The sequence below is a fragment of the Ctenocephalides felis genome, unplaced genomic scaffold (genome assembly GCF_003426905.1).
Source record: "Ctenocephalides felis isolate EL2017-DRISC unplaced genomic scaffold, ASM342690v1 CF-g0.4_SCAFFOLD_01886, whole genome shotgun sequence".
Taxonomy (NCBI): Eukaryota; Metazoa; Arthropoda; class Insecta; order Siphonaptera; family Pulicidae; genus Ctenocephalides; species Ctenocephalides felis.
This window is the reverse complement of record NW_020538040.1, coordinates 34,091,311-34,108,476: the sequence shown is the minus strand read 5'-3', so window position 1 is coordinate 34,108,476 and position 17,166 is coordinate 34,091,311. Positions and strand designations below refer to the sequence as shown.

Sequence of the window (17,166 nt, the reverse complement as noted above, 5' to 3'; positions counted from 1 at the left end):
GGATATTTAGTCGTCATGGTGCAAAGAAGTTATAGTGGGATTTTTGTTTGTGGAGAGTAGGTTGTTGCAACATAAATAGTATAAATATAAGTCTGCAGACTGATATCGGGAGCCATATCGGATTTACGTTTTTTTGTTTTATGCGAATATAAGAATATTATTGTTTAAAGCTGGGCCCAGTTGTCCACGAGCGAGGACCATTGAGGTGTCCGAATCGATGGACGCGTACGGTTTCAATCGGGGAAACCGCCCTTAATCAAACCCGCAGCCGTCGAATTATTATGAGGCGCCATAGGTCGCACGTCGCCATTTCCCCGCGAAGGGGACAACCTTTGAGGGCCCTTGTGCCGAGCTGGGGAACTCTGGGTGTGTCCCGCTTACACAGGTGATTGTAAGTGCCATTGTTTTTGGGTGGGCATAAGCGGTCGGTCTAGTGTTATTATGGTTGGGGCGCTGCGGGGGGAGCAAGAAGGATAACTAGATCTTAGCCCCCATCTGTGGTCTTGTGTTTGAGGGGCAATCACACCAGTAGAGGCTGAATTACTGTAAATGTCGCGCTCGTTAGTCATCTAGTTGTTTAAGTATTTGAGTTTAGTTCAAAGCAAATGCAAATAATTTTTTTTATTGTTCATCGTCACATTAGTTATTTGTTTATGTTTTTACACGCGTTACTTTATATTGTCCATATCATCGGGCTCATCGATTCTGGCGAACTAATTTAGATTTCGGGTTACGTTAATTTCAAAATAACTAATACTACAACCAAGATAATAGGGAACAGCACACACACATAGGTTAGGTTTGTTTTCAAGATAGCGTGTTCCGAAAAAAAAAAATTGTACAAGAAAACGTTCTCTTTTCAGTAACATCTTAATCTTTCCACGTGTAATTTTTCTTTTTGTATTGTAGCATTATGTATAAATGGTAGTTTTTCTTTTGTGTCTAATTTAAATAACATCGCGATTTGAAGTTCAAATAAGTACAGTTTTTTTTCAAACACGAGCTCTTGGAAAACAAAATTAATTAAGTTCAGTTGAGGGTCAAATTGACCTATATAAATTTAGTTTGATATTTGTTTTAAAGATTATGGTTGTCGATTAATATTTTTTTTTATAGATTACTTGTTATGTTTTTAATCGTTTTTTTTTTGTTTGTTTGTGGTCTAACAATCTTATTTATTAATAAATGGGAGAATAGCTAGTTAAGAACCCAAGACGACATAAATCTGACCGAAAGCACAATTACTGAAGGCACACACCCACAACTACAGTCTACGTTCGATTTCATATTAAGTAAACCAGGCTCTGGACGTGCGGCCAACAATTATGGATACCGCTACGGGGACCTCAAACATCGTTGGAAAGTAGCAACAATTTTTAGAGCCGAGGGCGGCTCTGGTGTGACAGGGGGGCGTGTGACGATAATCATAATTATCGTCGTATTGATAATTATTGTCGCCTGATGGTCGTCAACCCCAGGGTACACCCCTACCACTACCCCTAAATATCTATTGGTTCTTGGGGTCCATCAGAGAGACGCTCCGGAGATCCTGGCAATTAAGAAGTTAGAGCCAACGAAGACGTATCCCATAGGCGAACGCCTTGGGATACGTTAGTGTTAGTTGTGTGTGTGTGTTGTGCAACAAGACAGGTCCAGCTTAAAGGTCAGATAATGTAAATTATAAGCTGTAGCTATTCTCCCCTCATATCTCCATATAAGCATATATACCATGATATAAGAATAAGTGGTATTAGTTAGGGAACATGACCTTATGCAAGTACGGTCATGTTCCACAAATACATGCGAAATGTATTATTAATTATTTTAATAGATTTAGTTATAAAAGAAATCTTGGTTTCATTCGTATAGTAGCTACTAACCCCCACAGGTAATTACAGGTACTTTAGCGGGCGATTGGAGTGTTGAAGTAAGCCCTTCGTAAGGGGTTGCAAGGCTAGAATATAATATTTGGCAGCCATTGCATACCCCAAGAAGGGGGCTTCAACCCCTCTCGTCACAATATATATATATATATATATATTATATATATATATTAGGGTGGTCCTTAATATGGACATTTTCTAATTTCCTTGCTCCCAAGGGCTCAAAATGGTTCCAAACTGATAAAAGACTATTCTCTGAAAGTTTTAGCTCTTAATATTGTCTTTTAGATAGTGCGCAATTCAAAGTTTTGTATGGAAATCGCATGGAAAAATTTTCAAAATCTTTAAAAATGTTTTTTAGATGTAATTTAACAAACAAATGAATGAAACTCATTCATTTGTCGCTAAGTTATACCTAAAACATTTTTTTTGTTAATTTTCAAAAAAAATTTCTTGCTATTTCCATACAAAGTTTGATTGAATTGTGCACTATCTAAAAGTTAATATTAAGAGCTAAAGCTTTCAGAAAATTGTTTTTTATCAATTTGGAACCATTTGAGCCCTTGGGAGCAAGGAAATTCAAAAATGTCCATATTAAGGACCACCCTAATATATATATATATATATATATATATATATATATATATATATATATGTGTGTGTATATGATTCGAGTTAGACAATTCAGAAATAAATTCATAAAGCACATATAAAATAATGTTAAAATAATTAATATTAATTGTATGCAATGAAATTGTATAGTTTCAATAAATAAATAACTATGAATAAAATAAATGTGACATAAAACACTTTCTCATTATTTCTTGTTCTTACCTCTAATGAATTGCAAATGGCATCTTTGAAGTGATCTATTGTAACAAAATCTGAGAAAAATGGCAATAAGTCCTCAATTTTAATCAAATCACACTGGTTTAAAAATTCCATCGCTTGTTCTATATCATCTTTTCCACTCAGAACATGTTTGGCTATAAATATCAGAAGTTAAAGAATTGCTAATCAAGAGAAATGTAAAAAGAAACTTAAATATCTACCTATTTTCAACCATAACATTCTACGTTGTTCATCACTAAGATTTGGCTGTGACGCGGTAGCTTTTGCCAAATCAAGATTTACAGTTAGTGCTAAATCTACAGCAGCTTCCCAGAGTCCTAGCAAAGCTGATAATTGTACGCAAGCTTCTGTAAGATGCTTTTCTCTACACAATCTAAATAACAAGTTTAGGAAAGGTCTTAAACATTTAGTAACAAAAGAAAGTTGTTTGTAACAGTTGATTAAAATTTGAAAACTATGATTTTCAATTTGAAAAAAAAAAAAACTCAAGTATGTACAGATATCTAATAACACCAATATTTTAACGCATCTCATAACTAGTAATTCGACACAATATATTAGTTAATAAATTCAAGGTGGTAATCTAGAGACATGAATTTTATATGATTTTTTAAAGACCGTAAAAAATAGCAAACAATATTTTTACTATATTTCTTTTTACAAGTTAAATTAATGTTTTGAGGATATATACAAAAATAAATAAAAATAGTCATAGATGTTTAATTCTAGAAGGTAATGAAATAAAATATGTAAGGGGTCTAAAAAATATTGGCACCTGGCCAACCCATGATTTTAGCCCTCCAAATAATCTGATGAAAATAATTTATATATATATTAATACAATATAATAAACTATGGACAAGTTAAAATAGTTATTTTAGAACTTTTTTTTGACATTCTCTAATATTCAAAAATAATAAAAATCGAGATTTGAGGGGGAACATAGTTCATACTGATGAGAATAAGTCTATGAACAAAACACTGTAAAAATTTCAAGTAAATCGGTAAATTGAAAACGATAGCTAATAACGCTCAGCGTTCTGCAGAGGAATCGTGCTCAAACAGTTATATCCCCAAAAATAACAAAATTTAAAATATCCTTCTGTACACTTATTCTTGAATACTTAATTTTTGATAATATCCAAAAGAAACAAATCTAATACACTAAATCAACAAAAATCTGGTAGAGAGTTAATAATGTTAATATGAGGTTCAGACAAAATGATGGTAAAAGAAATAAAATTCTTTATAAATGGCATAAATTTAAGAATATATTTATCAAATAAATTGAAATAAAGTTTAACAATTGATTTATGTATGTGAAAATTGTTTGATTAAAAAAAAAACAATAATAATAAAGAAAAACTTTTGTAGTTTTTCATACTAGAAATTCATAATTTCATTACAAGTTCTATAAAGATAAAAAATAAAATTAAAAAAAAAAAAACTATTTGCAAATAGTTATATAAAAATACATAATTTAATGCAGAATGCCTGACAAAAAACTTTGCATAAACATATTTATAAAATAATTTTACTGACCTCAGAGCATAATGTACATCATAGTGTATCATGGTTAAATCCTGGCCTTGAGTTGCCAAATACAGCATCAATTTCTTGGGATAATGGTTAACATATAATGTTAAAAGATAATTATGTATTGCCTGTTGTGTTGAACCGATGCTATGAACACAAAACTCTAAATATTTTATAATTTCTGCCATGTGTTGCTCACTGATGCCTGCAGCTCCCACCTGAAACAGAAATAAAATTATCACTCAAATTTTTCAGATCTCAAACAAAGTTATATTTGTAATTAAATCTTTGTGAATCTTGTGATATTAAATATATTGAAATATTGATAAAATAAAAAATAAGAAGTAGTAAGTAGTATTTTGTCTTAAGGCAAGTTGCTTCCGGATTGAGATTCAGCTATTTAGTAATGCTCAACTGTTAATTCGCAAAAAAAAATCACTTTTACTAAAAAATAATGAATGCGATAAACTAATTGATATTTTTTAAACATACTTATAATATCTGTAATTATATAAATTATAAACTAAATTGATAAACTCATTTCATTTTATCTATTTCGTGTTGTATAATGTATTTTATTTATGATTTATGAATCTCAACTGTAATCAGTAGCTACCTACAAAACATTACAGAATAGATGTATATAGATGTTTGGCATAGATTCCAATTAGCTTATCTATTACATCGTTTAAGTTCACGGCGAAATTCTATACTTTAATGAAATTTTATAATTCAACCAATTATCGTAGGCCTATAATATTTTAGTATGTTTTTACAGATTACAAAATCTATCGTTATACAAAGTTTCATAAAGATTGTCAATAATTTTTTTTTACAACATTTAATTACGAAGAAATGGCCCGGGCAATCTATCCCAAAAAATAATCAACTAATCAATTAATACCCAATCAATATCTCTTGAACAGTTTATGAAATGCGGGCAAGAAAAAATTACACTTTTACGCTAATTAAACAGTAAATTAAAGAAACGGCTCGGCCAATTGCACTTAAGTTCGAGTAACATCAAATGGATCAAATTTTTGAATAGATCAAATCGGTTCAGCCGTTTCGCAGGGAACGTAGACAAAAAGTCAAAAATCAGCTTACATACACACACATACTTTTTCCAATTTGGTCTCATTCAAATCAGAAGAACTTGAAAAGATGAGAAAACATAAAATTAGGCAATCCGATTTTCATGCAAACACTTCTCCTTCAGGGAGTTAATATAAATAATGTGCAAAATGCATAAAAATAGATTAACAAAATATATCAACATATTTTAAATTCAAAATTGTGACACATTAAAAATGTATGGTAAATTCTGACGTCAACAATTTCTAGCAAGTTGATAAAAGAATAAAATATGGATATGAGTTAATACACTTAAAACGGCTTCAAACTTTTTAAACAAGATACAATCAAAAAAATTATAGAAAAAATTTGCTATATACAGCCTATTTCCCATACCAATGCAGGAAGTAGTTTTGATGGTTGTAAATGTTTCCCTCTTGAAATCAAAACTTGGACAGTGCTTTTTGGTATTTCTTCCATAAGTATTGGGCAATGTCTGTAAAACAACTCATTATTACTTTGTCTCTTCAAGACATCTAAAGCTTCCATGTATTGTCCTTTATACAGATGCATCATAATCACATTTTCGAAGTCTTCGTTTAACATTGTCAATTTTATCAAGTTACCATTATCTCCATGAGACGCCATTAATTCATAAATTACTCTTTTATTGTTGCATATATTCTCATAAACTACTGGTTGCCTAATAAATTTATCAAACTCGGTTTGCAGTTCATGGCATTCTTGACTATCTAATAAGTTTCTATTTCTTAAATTACCTATTTCATTTAAATACAACTCAATAATCCATATAATAACCATTGTGATTTGCGTTTTATCCTGAGGTTTTAACATATCTAATTTCCTACGAAGAAATAGTCTCAGTGCTGGAATTTCATTCCGCTCCAAAAATTTTAGGCAAACACCTTCAAAACTCGATTGCGTTTCGGCAAATATAAGAGCAGATTCTTTATATTTTTTTTCATTATATAACATTTCAGCTTCCTTTATTTGAATCTTATCATAAAATAAAGGATTGTTATTGCAATACTTTTTTGCTAATGCAAATTCGTTTTTGTCAGCATAAATTTTCCATACATCCCTTTCTTCACGTGTGACTTTGTATCTGAATTTTAAAATAATTATCATGAAAAAAACTGATATAAAAATGCATATATAAAATTACAATTTTTACTAAATTAAAATTCTTATAAATTAATCATAAGGCAGTAATGAAACAAATAAATAGAATTAATGGCAATTCAGGATTAAAATTGTTATAAGTTTAAAAATAATCATATTTATTGATAAGTTATAAGTTCAAAAATAATCATATTGTATAAAGAGACTTAAAACAGGTATTATATTACACTGATTTGAAAAATATAATAATAATGAAATAAAATATTACAAATAATAATAATAAAATATGTTTAAGTTAAATTTTGCAGCATATTTGAAAATGCAAATATTTCAATATATAATTCAATACAATTACCTCAAGGTGAAAGCATATGGCAAGAAAAATTTTGTTCATTTGATTATATACTGGTTCATACTAAATAAATGTGATTGCAAAGAAATAATTGCTCTCTTCATAAAATTAATATAGGTAATATTATATGATTAAAAATTGAAGACATAAGTAAAACAAAATCAATTGCTACTGAAAATCATGTTTTTTCTGATATTACAATGTATACGCTGCATTATATGTTAACTTAGAAACATCTAGTTCAAACACACTAAGTAATTCATAATGTTGGTTTTACCTAAAGACATATTTATCTGTAAATAACCAAATAGTTCCTTTTGCAGGATCTCGTGCAATGTTAACAACTTTCCCAAAAGCTTCATTGTAATTGTCTTCAAAAATCACATCATTATTCAATAGCGAAATTCCCACAACTTTATCTTTATAAACAAGTAGAGTATGAAATTCTGTCATCACAAATGTTATTGGATATAGTTTAGACTTGGATTTCAAGTTATCATTTGTTCTATTTGGAAATGCTAGCATTTCAGCTTTGGATATAAAATTTGAGTCATCAGATTTATATGGGTCAATCTGAAAATATAAAATATTAGCAAATATGTTACTAAACTAATTTTGAATATTAAAATCTTTAAATTTTGGAGAAAACATTTTATTTTTCAAAAATGCTTTAACCAAATCAGTAATTATATAAAATCTCGTAATAATAAAAAATTTATAAGAATAATTTAATTTCGTAGACCCATAGTTAAAGGTTCAATGCCTCATAAATAAGTATCACTAATATAAATTACTTTTCCATAGTACAATCCATGTTCTATAAGCCATCCAAAAGATTTGGGCAGGCTAGACACTTCATTGTAGTATAATTTCAGTTTTGAATATTTCAATGAACTTCCCATTTCTATACATTCCTCTGGTTTGTTTAAATATGAATTGAAAACTTGCTGTAATAGCGACCTGTCTTCTGATGAAGAAGTACCAGAAAATTGATAAAGTCTTTGTGGTGTTGTAACAAGAACAATATACTTATTTGTATCATTGACTTTGCGAAATTCTAGACCAGTAATTGGGATGTCATCTCCCTTGCCAATATCAAAAATCTGTAAGCAAAATATCATGAATACTCAAATTCCTTTTACTTTAAAATAACAAATATAAATATGATAAGATAACAAATATAATTATGATAACAAATTATTGAATGCATTGCAATAAATTGAGAAGCATAATGGTATAGTTAAAAAGTTTCATGCAAAGCTACAACCACTACAAATAAGTGATATACTTATTTATATGATAAATAGATTAATAAAATAAATTGCAAAGAGTACATTTATAGAACCAAAACTTAAAAATTTATTTGAACATTAAATTAAATCATGTCCTAAATATTATAAGGCAATAATAATTAAGAAGTGAGTCTAGTACACAGATAATTTAAAGATTACAATTCATTTGAATAAAAAAAACATTTTGGAGTGGATTTAAAATATATTAGTGAAAGCAATGAAGATGAAATGATATATTGAATAAACTATTTACACAAATTTCATATAGACAACTTTATAAACACTAACTTTAATATTATTTTAAATAATTGTTTTGTCCAAGGATTGAAATTTACAAGATAATAATTAAATAAGAAATCATAACAAAATTTAACATATTCATAAGAAAATTTGTTATCTTCTGTAAAATAGTTAAATACAAATATACAACCAGCAATAAATGGTTTAATACAAATTTGATTTATTAATTACTACATTACATTTGTAAATGTAAAAATATAAATTCAAGGAATGATGATCAAAAATATTTGTAGAAAAAAAATGGGATTATAAAAAATATATATAAGTAAAAAATATTTGGAGAATTGTAGTTGGTTTTAACCCTCCGTCGGTCGGAGTGGTCTAGCCAGAGTTTTTTCGACTTCAACTTAAAAAAAAAATACTTCCAGTAATCATATCGACTTGAAATTTCTTGACTTTTCCTAAAAGTTCATCAGCTGTCAATCAATGAAAAAATCAGAACGAAAAAATGTACAGAAGAATAATTAGAAGGATATTAACTTTTTTATACTTCAAACGGTCGGAGTGGTCTGTCTAGACCACCCATACATTGTAACATGAAAGTTAGTATTTACACGCACACATATGAAAATTCTTTAAAAACCTATCATACTTATTTGTTATCGCAAACATTGAAAATCGGATGAATAATGCGCACATTGCACATTATCAACAATTTTTCTACCCATACTGCGTTAAAAACTTTTTTCGGCGAACCTGTAGCCGTAAGTATGCAGTACAATTGAAATTATATTTTCACTTTGAGTTTTACAGCTCATTTCGAAGGCGCCAAAGAAGAATAAATATTGTTTTTCATTGATATAAAACAGAAAAATTAACAAAAAAGCAACGATTTTTTTATATTCCATGATTTGTTTTTTGAAATATTTTTATTAGAGACAAGCTCAACACATGCAAAAGACGGTAAGAAAAAGAAAAAATCTAAACTATAAATATTTAATACTAATAATCGTTAATATATAAGACACCAAAAACTCATTTATCCCATATAAATGCATGTAAAATGAATGGTGGTCCAGCCTGACCACTCTGACCATTCAAATCCAAATAAATATCCGACCGACAGAGGGTTAATAATAACTTTTTTGTTACTTGTTAAATAAAAAATAATGCAATAAATACTTGAAGAAAAAATATTTATAACATACCAGACCTTCTACCTCCCTGTTACCATAAAGTGGTAAATAGTTAGGAAGCTTGAGTAATTTTAATAATATTTTATATTTAAATTATCATAATTAAATATATAAAAAAATATAAAATATAAAAACAAATTGGCTTACTTGTCTCCAATACTGCTCAAGACTACTATGAAATATTTTGTCACCATCTAATCCCATTTCAGTTTCAAAAATTAAACCTTTAGATGTTCCTAGCAAAATATGACCTGTTGTAGTCTCAGAGCACACATTACAATTCCAGCCAACCTCAGTTATTTCGTAGCCTCGAAACTTATTAGAAGCTTTAAGTTTATTACTTTTCCTATTGAGATATATTAATTCACTGGAAGATTCAGGCTGTCTTGAGGTTAGAGCAATAAGCAGGTGATTACCATATGGATCAATAAATATTTCGCTTATTTTGTATGCAGGTTTATTCAGAGATATTTCTGAAATAACATAAATAAAATTAAATAAAAGATTAATACTTTAATTTTTAAATAGTATAAAAAAATAATATGGCAAAAGTGAAATATATATAAAAAACTTGTGTACATATTTGATAAGCAATATTAAGTTATTTAATCTATATATAGTAAATAAACATGTACATAAATATTGAAATAAATATATTAAAAATAAAGCAGATTTTGTTATAAAAATGTGCAATGTAAGCACAGATTAAAAACAAAGGTGATTCGAAAATAAAAGTAATATTATAAACAAATGATTCTGCCGACATAAAATGCATATGTAGTATATTCACTATACCTTCATTTTTATCAGGCTGTTTCAAATTAATTCTAAACAAAGTATTATTTGCCATGGCCAATACCAAAATATCGTTAGCAACTGCCAAATGTGTAATCTTATCCGAGGGCGTAAACTGCATTTTTTGTTTGCTAAAAATTGGTGTACTATCCTCCATCCTTGAATTGTATCTTTAAGGTAAGAATAAATTAGGTACATGCAAGCAAATGTCACTGAAGGATTCAAATTGTCAGTGTAATTATTACCCGGAAATTGGTTCATCTGATATTGCACCAGCAATATTTTTTTGATTTGCTTGTTCATACTGATCCATAATAGAAGTCATTATTGGACTTTAAAGTGTAGACGATGATATCATATATTGTTTAATATATTTTATAATTATTATTTATAGTTATCAATATTATAAATGGTCATAATTATATATATACATATTACTAAGTTAAATCAAAATTAATTAGATTTATTTTACATTTCTGACAGTTAAAGACGCACTGAGCGTCAATGACATTTGAAACGTCAAAGAAACGCGTGATGTATGCAATAGGTGGCAGCGCTTATCAAAGACGCGGCGCGAATTTCAAATAACTCAGTTATTTATGATATTTATTTTTACATAATTTAAACATAATTAATAACAGTTTTAATCAAATATACGACTAATAGCGCAGTAAATATAAAGGAAAAAATGATGTAGCCTCTTAATTTTATTACTGTGCGTAAAATTTTGGAAATAGGCTAATCGTACCCTTAAGTATAATGTATAAATTGACATTGAGCTATTTTATCGCTAGAAAACGAGTTCAATATCAAAGGGTAAAATTGCAAAGTATTTTCTAATAAATTTACGTTGCAATCATTTTCAATACCTTGAAAACCTTACAACTCTCGCAAACAACCTTCGAGTTAAAAAAACCTAAAAATATATTAGTATTAAGTATAAAGTATTTTATATTTAATCTCTTTATCTTAATTATCGAATTTTTAACCATTTTTTGTCCCTTGAAAAAAACAACCTTCTGATGAAAAATTGCTTAAAAAAATTATTTTGAAATTGAGAAAAATAATGATTTGAATATTATTTCAAATTCTCATAAATGATTACCATATTTAAAATTTCTTCAATCCTTAAAACTATCCTTAAATTTAATATTTATGATAACATATTTAAAACTATTTATTATATATATAAATATATATATATATATATATATATATATATATATATAAATGGTAGAGTCTTGGATTTGTGAATATTTTGTAGAGTTTCGAATAAGAATCCAAAAAGTAATAAAAAACAAAAAAAGTTTTTTAATAAACTATTTCTTTCTTTATTTATTTATTTACTGTCGACGTTTCGGAACTAGGTACGTTCCATCTGTCAAGAAACATATATATATATATATATATATATATATATATATATATATATATATATATATATATATATTGAAGGTGTTTAAATTTGATGTTGAAATGTATGATTAATTTCTTAGAGGGCGTAACATCAAGTAAAAAATATAAATAAAGTAAAGATTTTAAAAAATCTTTATTTATCCAATCGGATCGACGTTAAATTCTGCGCCATCGTCAGTGGTTTTGAAATTCTTAAATTATTACTTACACATATTAACAACAACTTGTAAATAATTAATAATTGGAACAAGCACCAAATGTCAGGAATTTCTTTTTTATAAAGAATTTTTACCGAAATTTATATTCTTGGACAAGCCTCGGATGCGCGGGTGCTTACGTGCAATATTTACGTAATATTTACGTATAACTTGTTCTGTTTTCATGCGATTAACAGTTTCGGGTGATTGGTGATTAATGTTTTTATGTTTAATAATTTTATGGTTTTGCGCGTATACACTATTGGTTTTTGAGGTGTCGTTCAGTATTTTAATTGTTGTACAATTGGAATAGTTGGACTATTTTCTTCGCTGATTTGCATAATTATTTAGTAACACTGGAATTACACTGTACAATTTCACTGCACTTCTTAGGTGCCCTCCTAAGAAAGGGCTTACTTTCACTATTGTTTGGTTTGAATATGTTTTTATATTACACAGCTCACTAATTTTGTTATGATTGAATAAATATTATCTTATTTTATTGAACCAGTAAGTGATCCGAACAGTACTACTGCTCGAGGAAAACTGATTTCGGAAAGTTAAAAAAAATTAGTAGGTTTAAAAATGTAATTGTTTACATTTATATGTTTATAAATACAATAAAATATATACATAAATACACTAACGATAAGAACTATATAACTTTTCATTAATATGAAAATCATAAAGAAACTATAATTTCAATATATATCATTATTATTATATCATTATTATTATATCATTATTAATAATAAATTCAGTTTACTCCAATAAATGTAATTTGGAAAGTCTTTGGTACTTTACTTATATAAAATAATAGATATTAACTATATATAAATAATAAAATAAAATAAATAGATTTTCTACAAAAATAAATTTCTTATATATTATAAATTTATCATAGCGTATGAACAATAAGGACGTTGTGAGAAATAATTAATTGAGATCGTTGCCAATAATAAATTGTGAACTGGTTCATACTAATAAAAAGTCGTAGCGAAGAAATACCTGCTCTTTTCATTTTTTTTTTATTTTATATAGCGAAGGAAATGCATTTACGCATACCAAGACTAGGTCATTTGTCATGGTATGTCGGACTCAATACCGCCTGGGTATAATACCGACTAAAACCTCCGCTTATTTCTTGTCTCGGATAAAGTTATTCGACATATCTGAATATTTTGAAAATGTGACCGAGCAGGTTATAAATTTAGGTGCAGTGTTTTTCCGCCACCGAAAATGAATTCATTTCAAAATCAGGATTAACTATGAAACTTGTACTTCTTTCTCAATAAGAGCTGTCGTTCCATAAAGAAGAGTGCTGGGTCCAATATTTACTACATACAAGAACAAATCTTGCCATATTATCTTTGATTATCAGTATTTTCGATATTCAAACAAAATTGTTTGAAATTAAAAAAAAAATGTGTCTCTCACCAAAAGCAAACGTTTTGTCAACACAAGTAGAAAATTTTTAAATCATTCAAATCGGATGCTCCGTTCACTCAAAAACGAGATTTCTATTTTTTGCACTCTTTATTCCGTATCTCTAAAACGGTTGGACCTGTCTTTGTCCTAAACTAATCAGCACATCTCCATATCAATAGAAATCGAATGTTTTTTGGATCATTCAAATCGCTTGATCCGTCCGGCCGAAAACGGGATCGAAAAATTGCGGACACACAAAACACACACACACACATACATCCATTTTTTCTAAGGTATGCCAAAATATTCAGAAACCAAAACGTGAAGATATGCAAAAATTTTCAATTTCAACTTTTTATTGTGACAGAAGGTTACAGACCTAAATTGGCTAATGAGACGCAAATCAATCATGTAACTTGATAATAAGTTATTGATATATAAATCTATAATAAATCCCATCCGATATAGAGCTTTGGGATTGCGCAAGTATGTCCAATATATTGTTTTAATTTATTGCCAAATCTTGATGACAGACTAAGTAAAAGAAACAAGTTGTTCCAAAAAATATTTAAAAATTTCATCAAGAATTTAAAAACTGTAATGAAAAATTTGATGCAAGTTGAATTAAATTGCCGTACACTAAATATTACATAAAAAATGCACAACACAACAAAGAAAAAAAGGTAGCAAAAGTGTATTGCACAAGTCAATAACAATTGTTAATAAAAAAATATAATTATATATTATTGAATAAAAAATTTAAAAATTTTATATTAAAAATTTACATGAATTTATTGGCCTGTTGACAAATTGGTAGATAGAACAATATATATAAAAATGCGATAGAAAATATGTTGTTCCAGAGTTTAACAAAAACACTTGGTCGATTCAGTATGTATTAAAAAATTGTATAAGTATATTCAAAATTTAATATATGCAACAGATTAACAAGATCTGCAAAAATAGTTTGAACAGTTGAAAAAATAAATTATATTAGTTCAGTTAGCAAAATTATGTTCATTAAAGAAGTTCCACGCGTTGCCTTACAAACGTACCCGCATGTTATAATTGTACAGATGCAGTTTTGTACTATTAAAAATATTATAAGATTTCAAAAATATATATTATAAGTTGAAGTTTTTGTCACATGAAGATGATTAAAATTACATATATAGAAGTATAGAAAAAATTAAATAATTTCACAAAAATGCGTATAATATTTTCACAAAAGTATATTTATGTATTTATAAAAATTTATTCAAATATTGCAAAAACGCTAAACGATATAATTGAATTATCATCACCGAAGCTATGTATGCAACTTACGCTATAATAGAAATAGGTTTATTCAAAATTTAATAAGTGCAAGTGCAAAATTAGTCTGAACAGTTGAAAAAATAATTTATATAAGTTTAAGTTAAAAAAATAATGTTAATTAATATATTTCAGCATGCCGTATACGGAGTCATGCCTGCGCGAAACTATGCGAATTGAAACCTTGGTTCCTTTAAATTTGCCGCATCGCGCCCAAACTGACACCTCCTTAAATGGATACAATATACCAAAGGTAAAATTTTAAACAATTTACCGATTGAAAATTTACGAATGCTGTGCTTTTAATACTTTCAGAACACTATGGTCATAACCAATTTATGGAGTATACACCACGATTCCGATATATGGGGAGATCCTGAAGTATTTCGACCTGAACGATTTTTGGATTCACGCGGTTTGTTAAAGAAAAAAGATATCACTTTACCATTTGGAGCAGGTAGACACAAAATCCATTAAATTACACGATATATAGAAAATGAATCATACAAAATATCAATGCATATAACATGCATATAAACCTGATATATAATACATTTAATAAAAGTCATAACTATGATATGAGTCATATATGAGTTTGAAAATATTAGAAGAAAAGCTTGAATTTGCTAAAAGACTAGAAGATGTAAAAATTGCTCACAAAATCAAGATTAAAATGCTGATATGTTCTCGAAAATGTTTAATTTCAGGAAAACGTTTGTGTGCTGGAGAAACGTTTGCACGTCAGAATATGTTCCTGATGTTTGCATCCTTAGTTCAAAATTTCATATTTTCACCAGCACCCGGAAAAGAGAAACCGCCGCGCCGGGGAGAACTATCAGGATTCATAATTTCTCCAAAGGACGTTTGGATAAAGTACCAAGTGCGGTATAGTTAACATGCAAATATAATTCGGAAATATGATATTATAAAATATCTCTTAAAATAATGGATAAAATGTAATATAAAATTGTAAGCTTGAGTATTTACTCCTATAAAATACATATATAGAAATATAGAAAAATTAAATATTTGTTCAAAAAATGCGAATCATATTTTTACAAAAATATATTTATGATGCATTCATAAAAATTAATTCAAATGTTGTAAAAAGGCTAGACGAAGCTAAGCAACTATAATTATCTCCAACAAAGCTATGTATGCAACATACGCTATAAAAAAATCCCATTTTAGTAATTTAATTATTAATAATAGATTCAAACAACGTTTTTCCTATAAACTCACAGTTGATAAATGCGATCAGTTACTATCATGTTTATTAATAAGGTGTAATATATTTTAAAAGGATAGAAGTACTGACATACAATTTATTAAAATCCATAACCAGATTCAGTACGATTAAAAACATAGTTAGTACCAAATGTTAAACTAATATTTCGAAAAAGAATCGAAAATAAAAAAAATTTATATATCTTTACGTTTCAAAGGTTTCTAAACATTTTGGCATACTTTAGATAAAATTGATGTATGTGTGTGTGCGTGTTTTTCATACAGGTACAAAAAAAATATGACACCGCCATCGTTAATATTCTGCCGCCTGTTCTGACAGAAAACAATGAACGGTGGTGTGGACATTTTTATCCACTAAAAAACAATGCCGCAATTTTGGGCTGATAAGTGTTCTGCTTAAGAATATTTACCCATATCTCTGCTCTGTAAAGCTGTACAGAGTGGGCTACCTCAAGCAGGACTCGTCGTTTTCGGCCATGATTCTCTTGTGGAGCGTAGTGTAGTGCGTGCCATCTTTTTCGCAGTTCTGCTATCTCTGATAAACTCCAAAAAAAAGGCCTCTGATAAACAAACTCTGCTCGAGGTCCATGAATAGCCTCCTGTCTCTTGTTTGTTTAAATTCTGGTAGTTCGACGGGCATCGTCTTTCTCCCGTGGGAGTTACCACGCACACTGCGCTATATGGATCAACCACTCATCTCTCTCGAGCAGTGTCCCCTTATCCGCTTGCGTACGTGCCATAGGTCAGATGGTGTAACCAACCCTTCTGCCGAAAGAGAAGTTTTTGTTTTTTAACGCTAGAGCTATTTTATTTCGCCCTTACCCTCTGATCCGAAGATCAGCGAGCTTTTTCCGAAAGGGTACACGGATGGTGGCTGTTACTCTTCAGCTCCAACGCCAAATTTGGTCCGCGGGGCTATTTTATTTCGCCCCAATCCGCCGATCTTACGATCGGTTAGGACACCCCCTATCCGCCACCTGGGGACGCGCCCGGTGGGAGTTTGGCTTCTCCCGACGGGTAAAAAAATGGTCATTTATATTAAAAACATTAGTAAAAATAGTAAAAATTAATTTAAATACATATTGCAAAAATGCAAGACAAACTTAAGTAAATACAATTATTTACATCATAGCTGTATGCAGCAACAAACGCTATAAAAAATTACCATTTTAAAATTTATTAATAATGTATTCAAAAAAA

The 17,166-nt window shown here is 28.8% G+C and overlaps 2 protein-coding genes across 2 annotated transcripts; one reads left to right on the top strand and one right to left on the bottom strand.

The window, feature by feature from the left end:
• Positions 1–233: 233 nt before the first annotated feature.
• LOC113374878 (vacuolar protein sorting-associated protein 18 homolog) lies at positions 234–10,688 on the bottom strand. The gene is made up of 11 exons (XM_026614838.1): positions 10,609–10,688; positions 10,364–10,533; positions 9,716–10,041; positions 9,581–9,628; positions 7,635–7,943; positions 7,118–7,413; positions 5,726–6,471; positions 4,278–4,482; positions 2,936–3,108; positions 2,718–2,869; positions 234–362 (listed from the first exon to the last, which is right to left on the bottom strand). Exons 1-11 carry the CDS (start codon positions 10,686–10,688, stop codon positions 234–236), a joined length of 2,634 nt encoding a protein of 877 aa, XP_026470623.1.
• Positions 10,689–14,854: 4,166 nt separating this feature from the next.
• Positions 14,855–15,613, top strand: LOC113374877 (probable cytochrome P450 304a1). Its single transcript, XM_026614837.1, has 3 exons — positions 14,855–14,971; positions 15,034–15,175; positions 15,426–15,613. The coding sequence occupies exons 1-3, from the start codon at positions 14,855–14,857 to the stop codon at positions 15,611–15,613; spliced, it is 447 nt and encodes a 148-aa protein (XP_026470622.1).
• Positions 15,614–17,166: the final 1,553 nt, after the last annotated feature.

Excerpts from the sequence above, each read along its gene's own strand:
- LOC113374878 (XM_026614838.1), bottom strand. The coding sequence starts at position 10,688 with ATGACTTCTATTATGGATCAGTATGAACAAGCAAATCAAAAAAATATT. Across the intron at positions 7,944-9,580 it reads ACAGGGAGGTAGAAGGTCTG|ATTTTTGATATTGGCAAGGG; the intron begins GTATGTTATAAA and ends TTTTGCTTACAG. Across the intron at positions 4,483-5,725 it reads ATTGGTATGGGAAATAGGCT|CTGCAGGCATCAGTGAGCAA; the intron begins GTATATAGCAAA and ends TTCAGGTGGGAG.
- LOC113374877 (XM_026614837.1), top strand. The coding sequence starts at position 14,855 with ATGCCGTATACGGAGTCATGCCTGCGCGAAACTATGCGAATTGAAACC. Across the intron at positions 14,972-15,033 it reads ATGGATACAATATACCAAAG|AACACTATGGTCATAACCAA; the intron begins GTAAAATTTTAA and ends TAATACTTTCAG. Across the intron at positions 15,176-15,425 it reads CACTTTACCATTTGGAGCAG|GAAAACGTTTGTGTGCTGGA; the intron begins GTAGACACAAAA and ends GTTTAATTTCAG.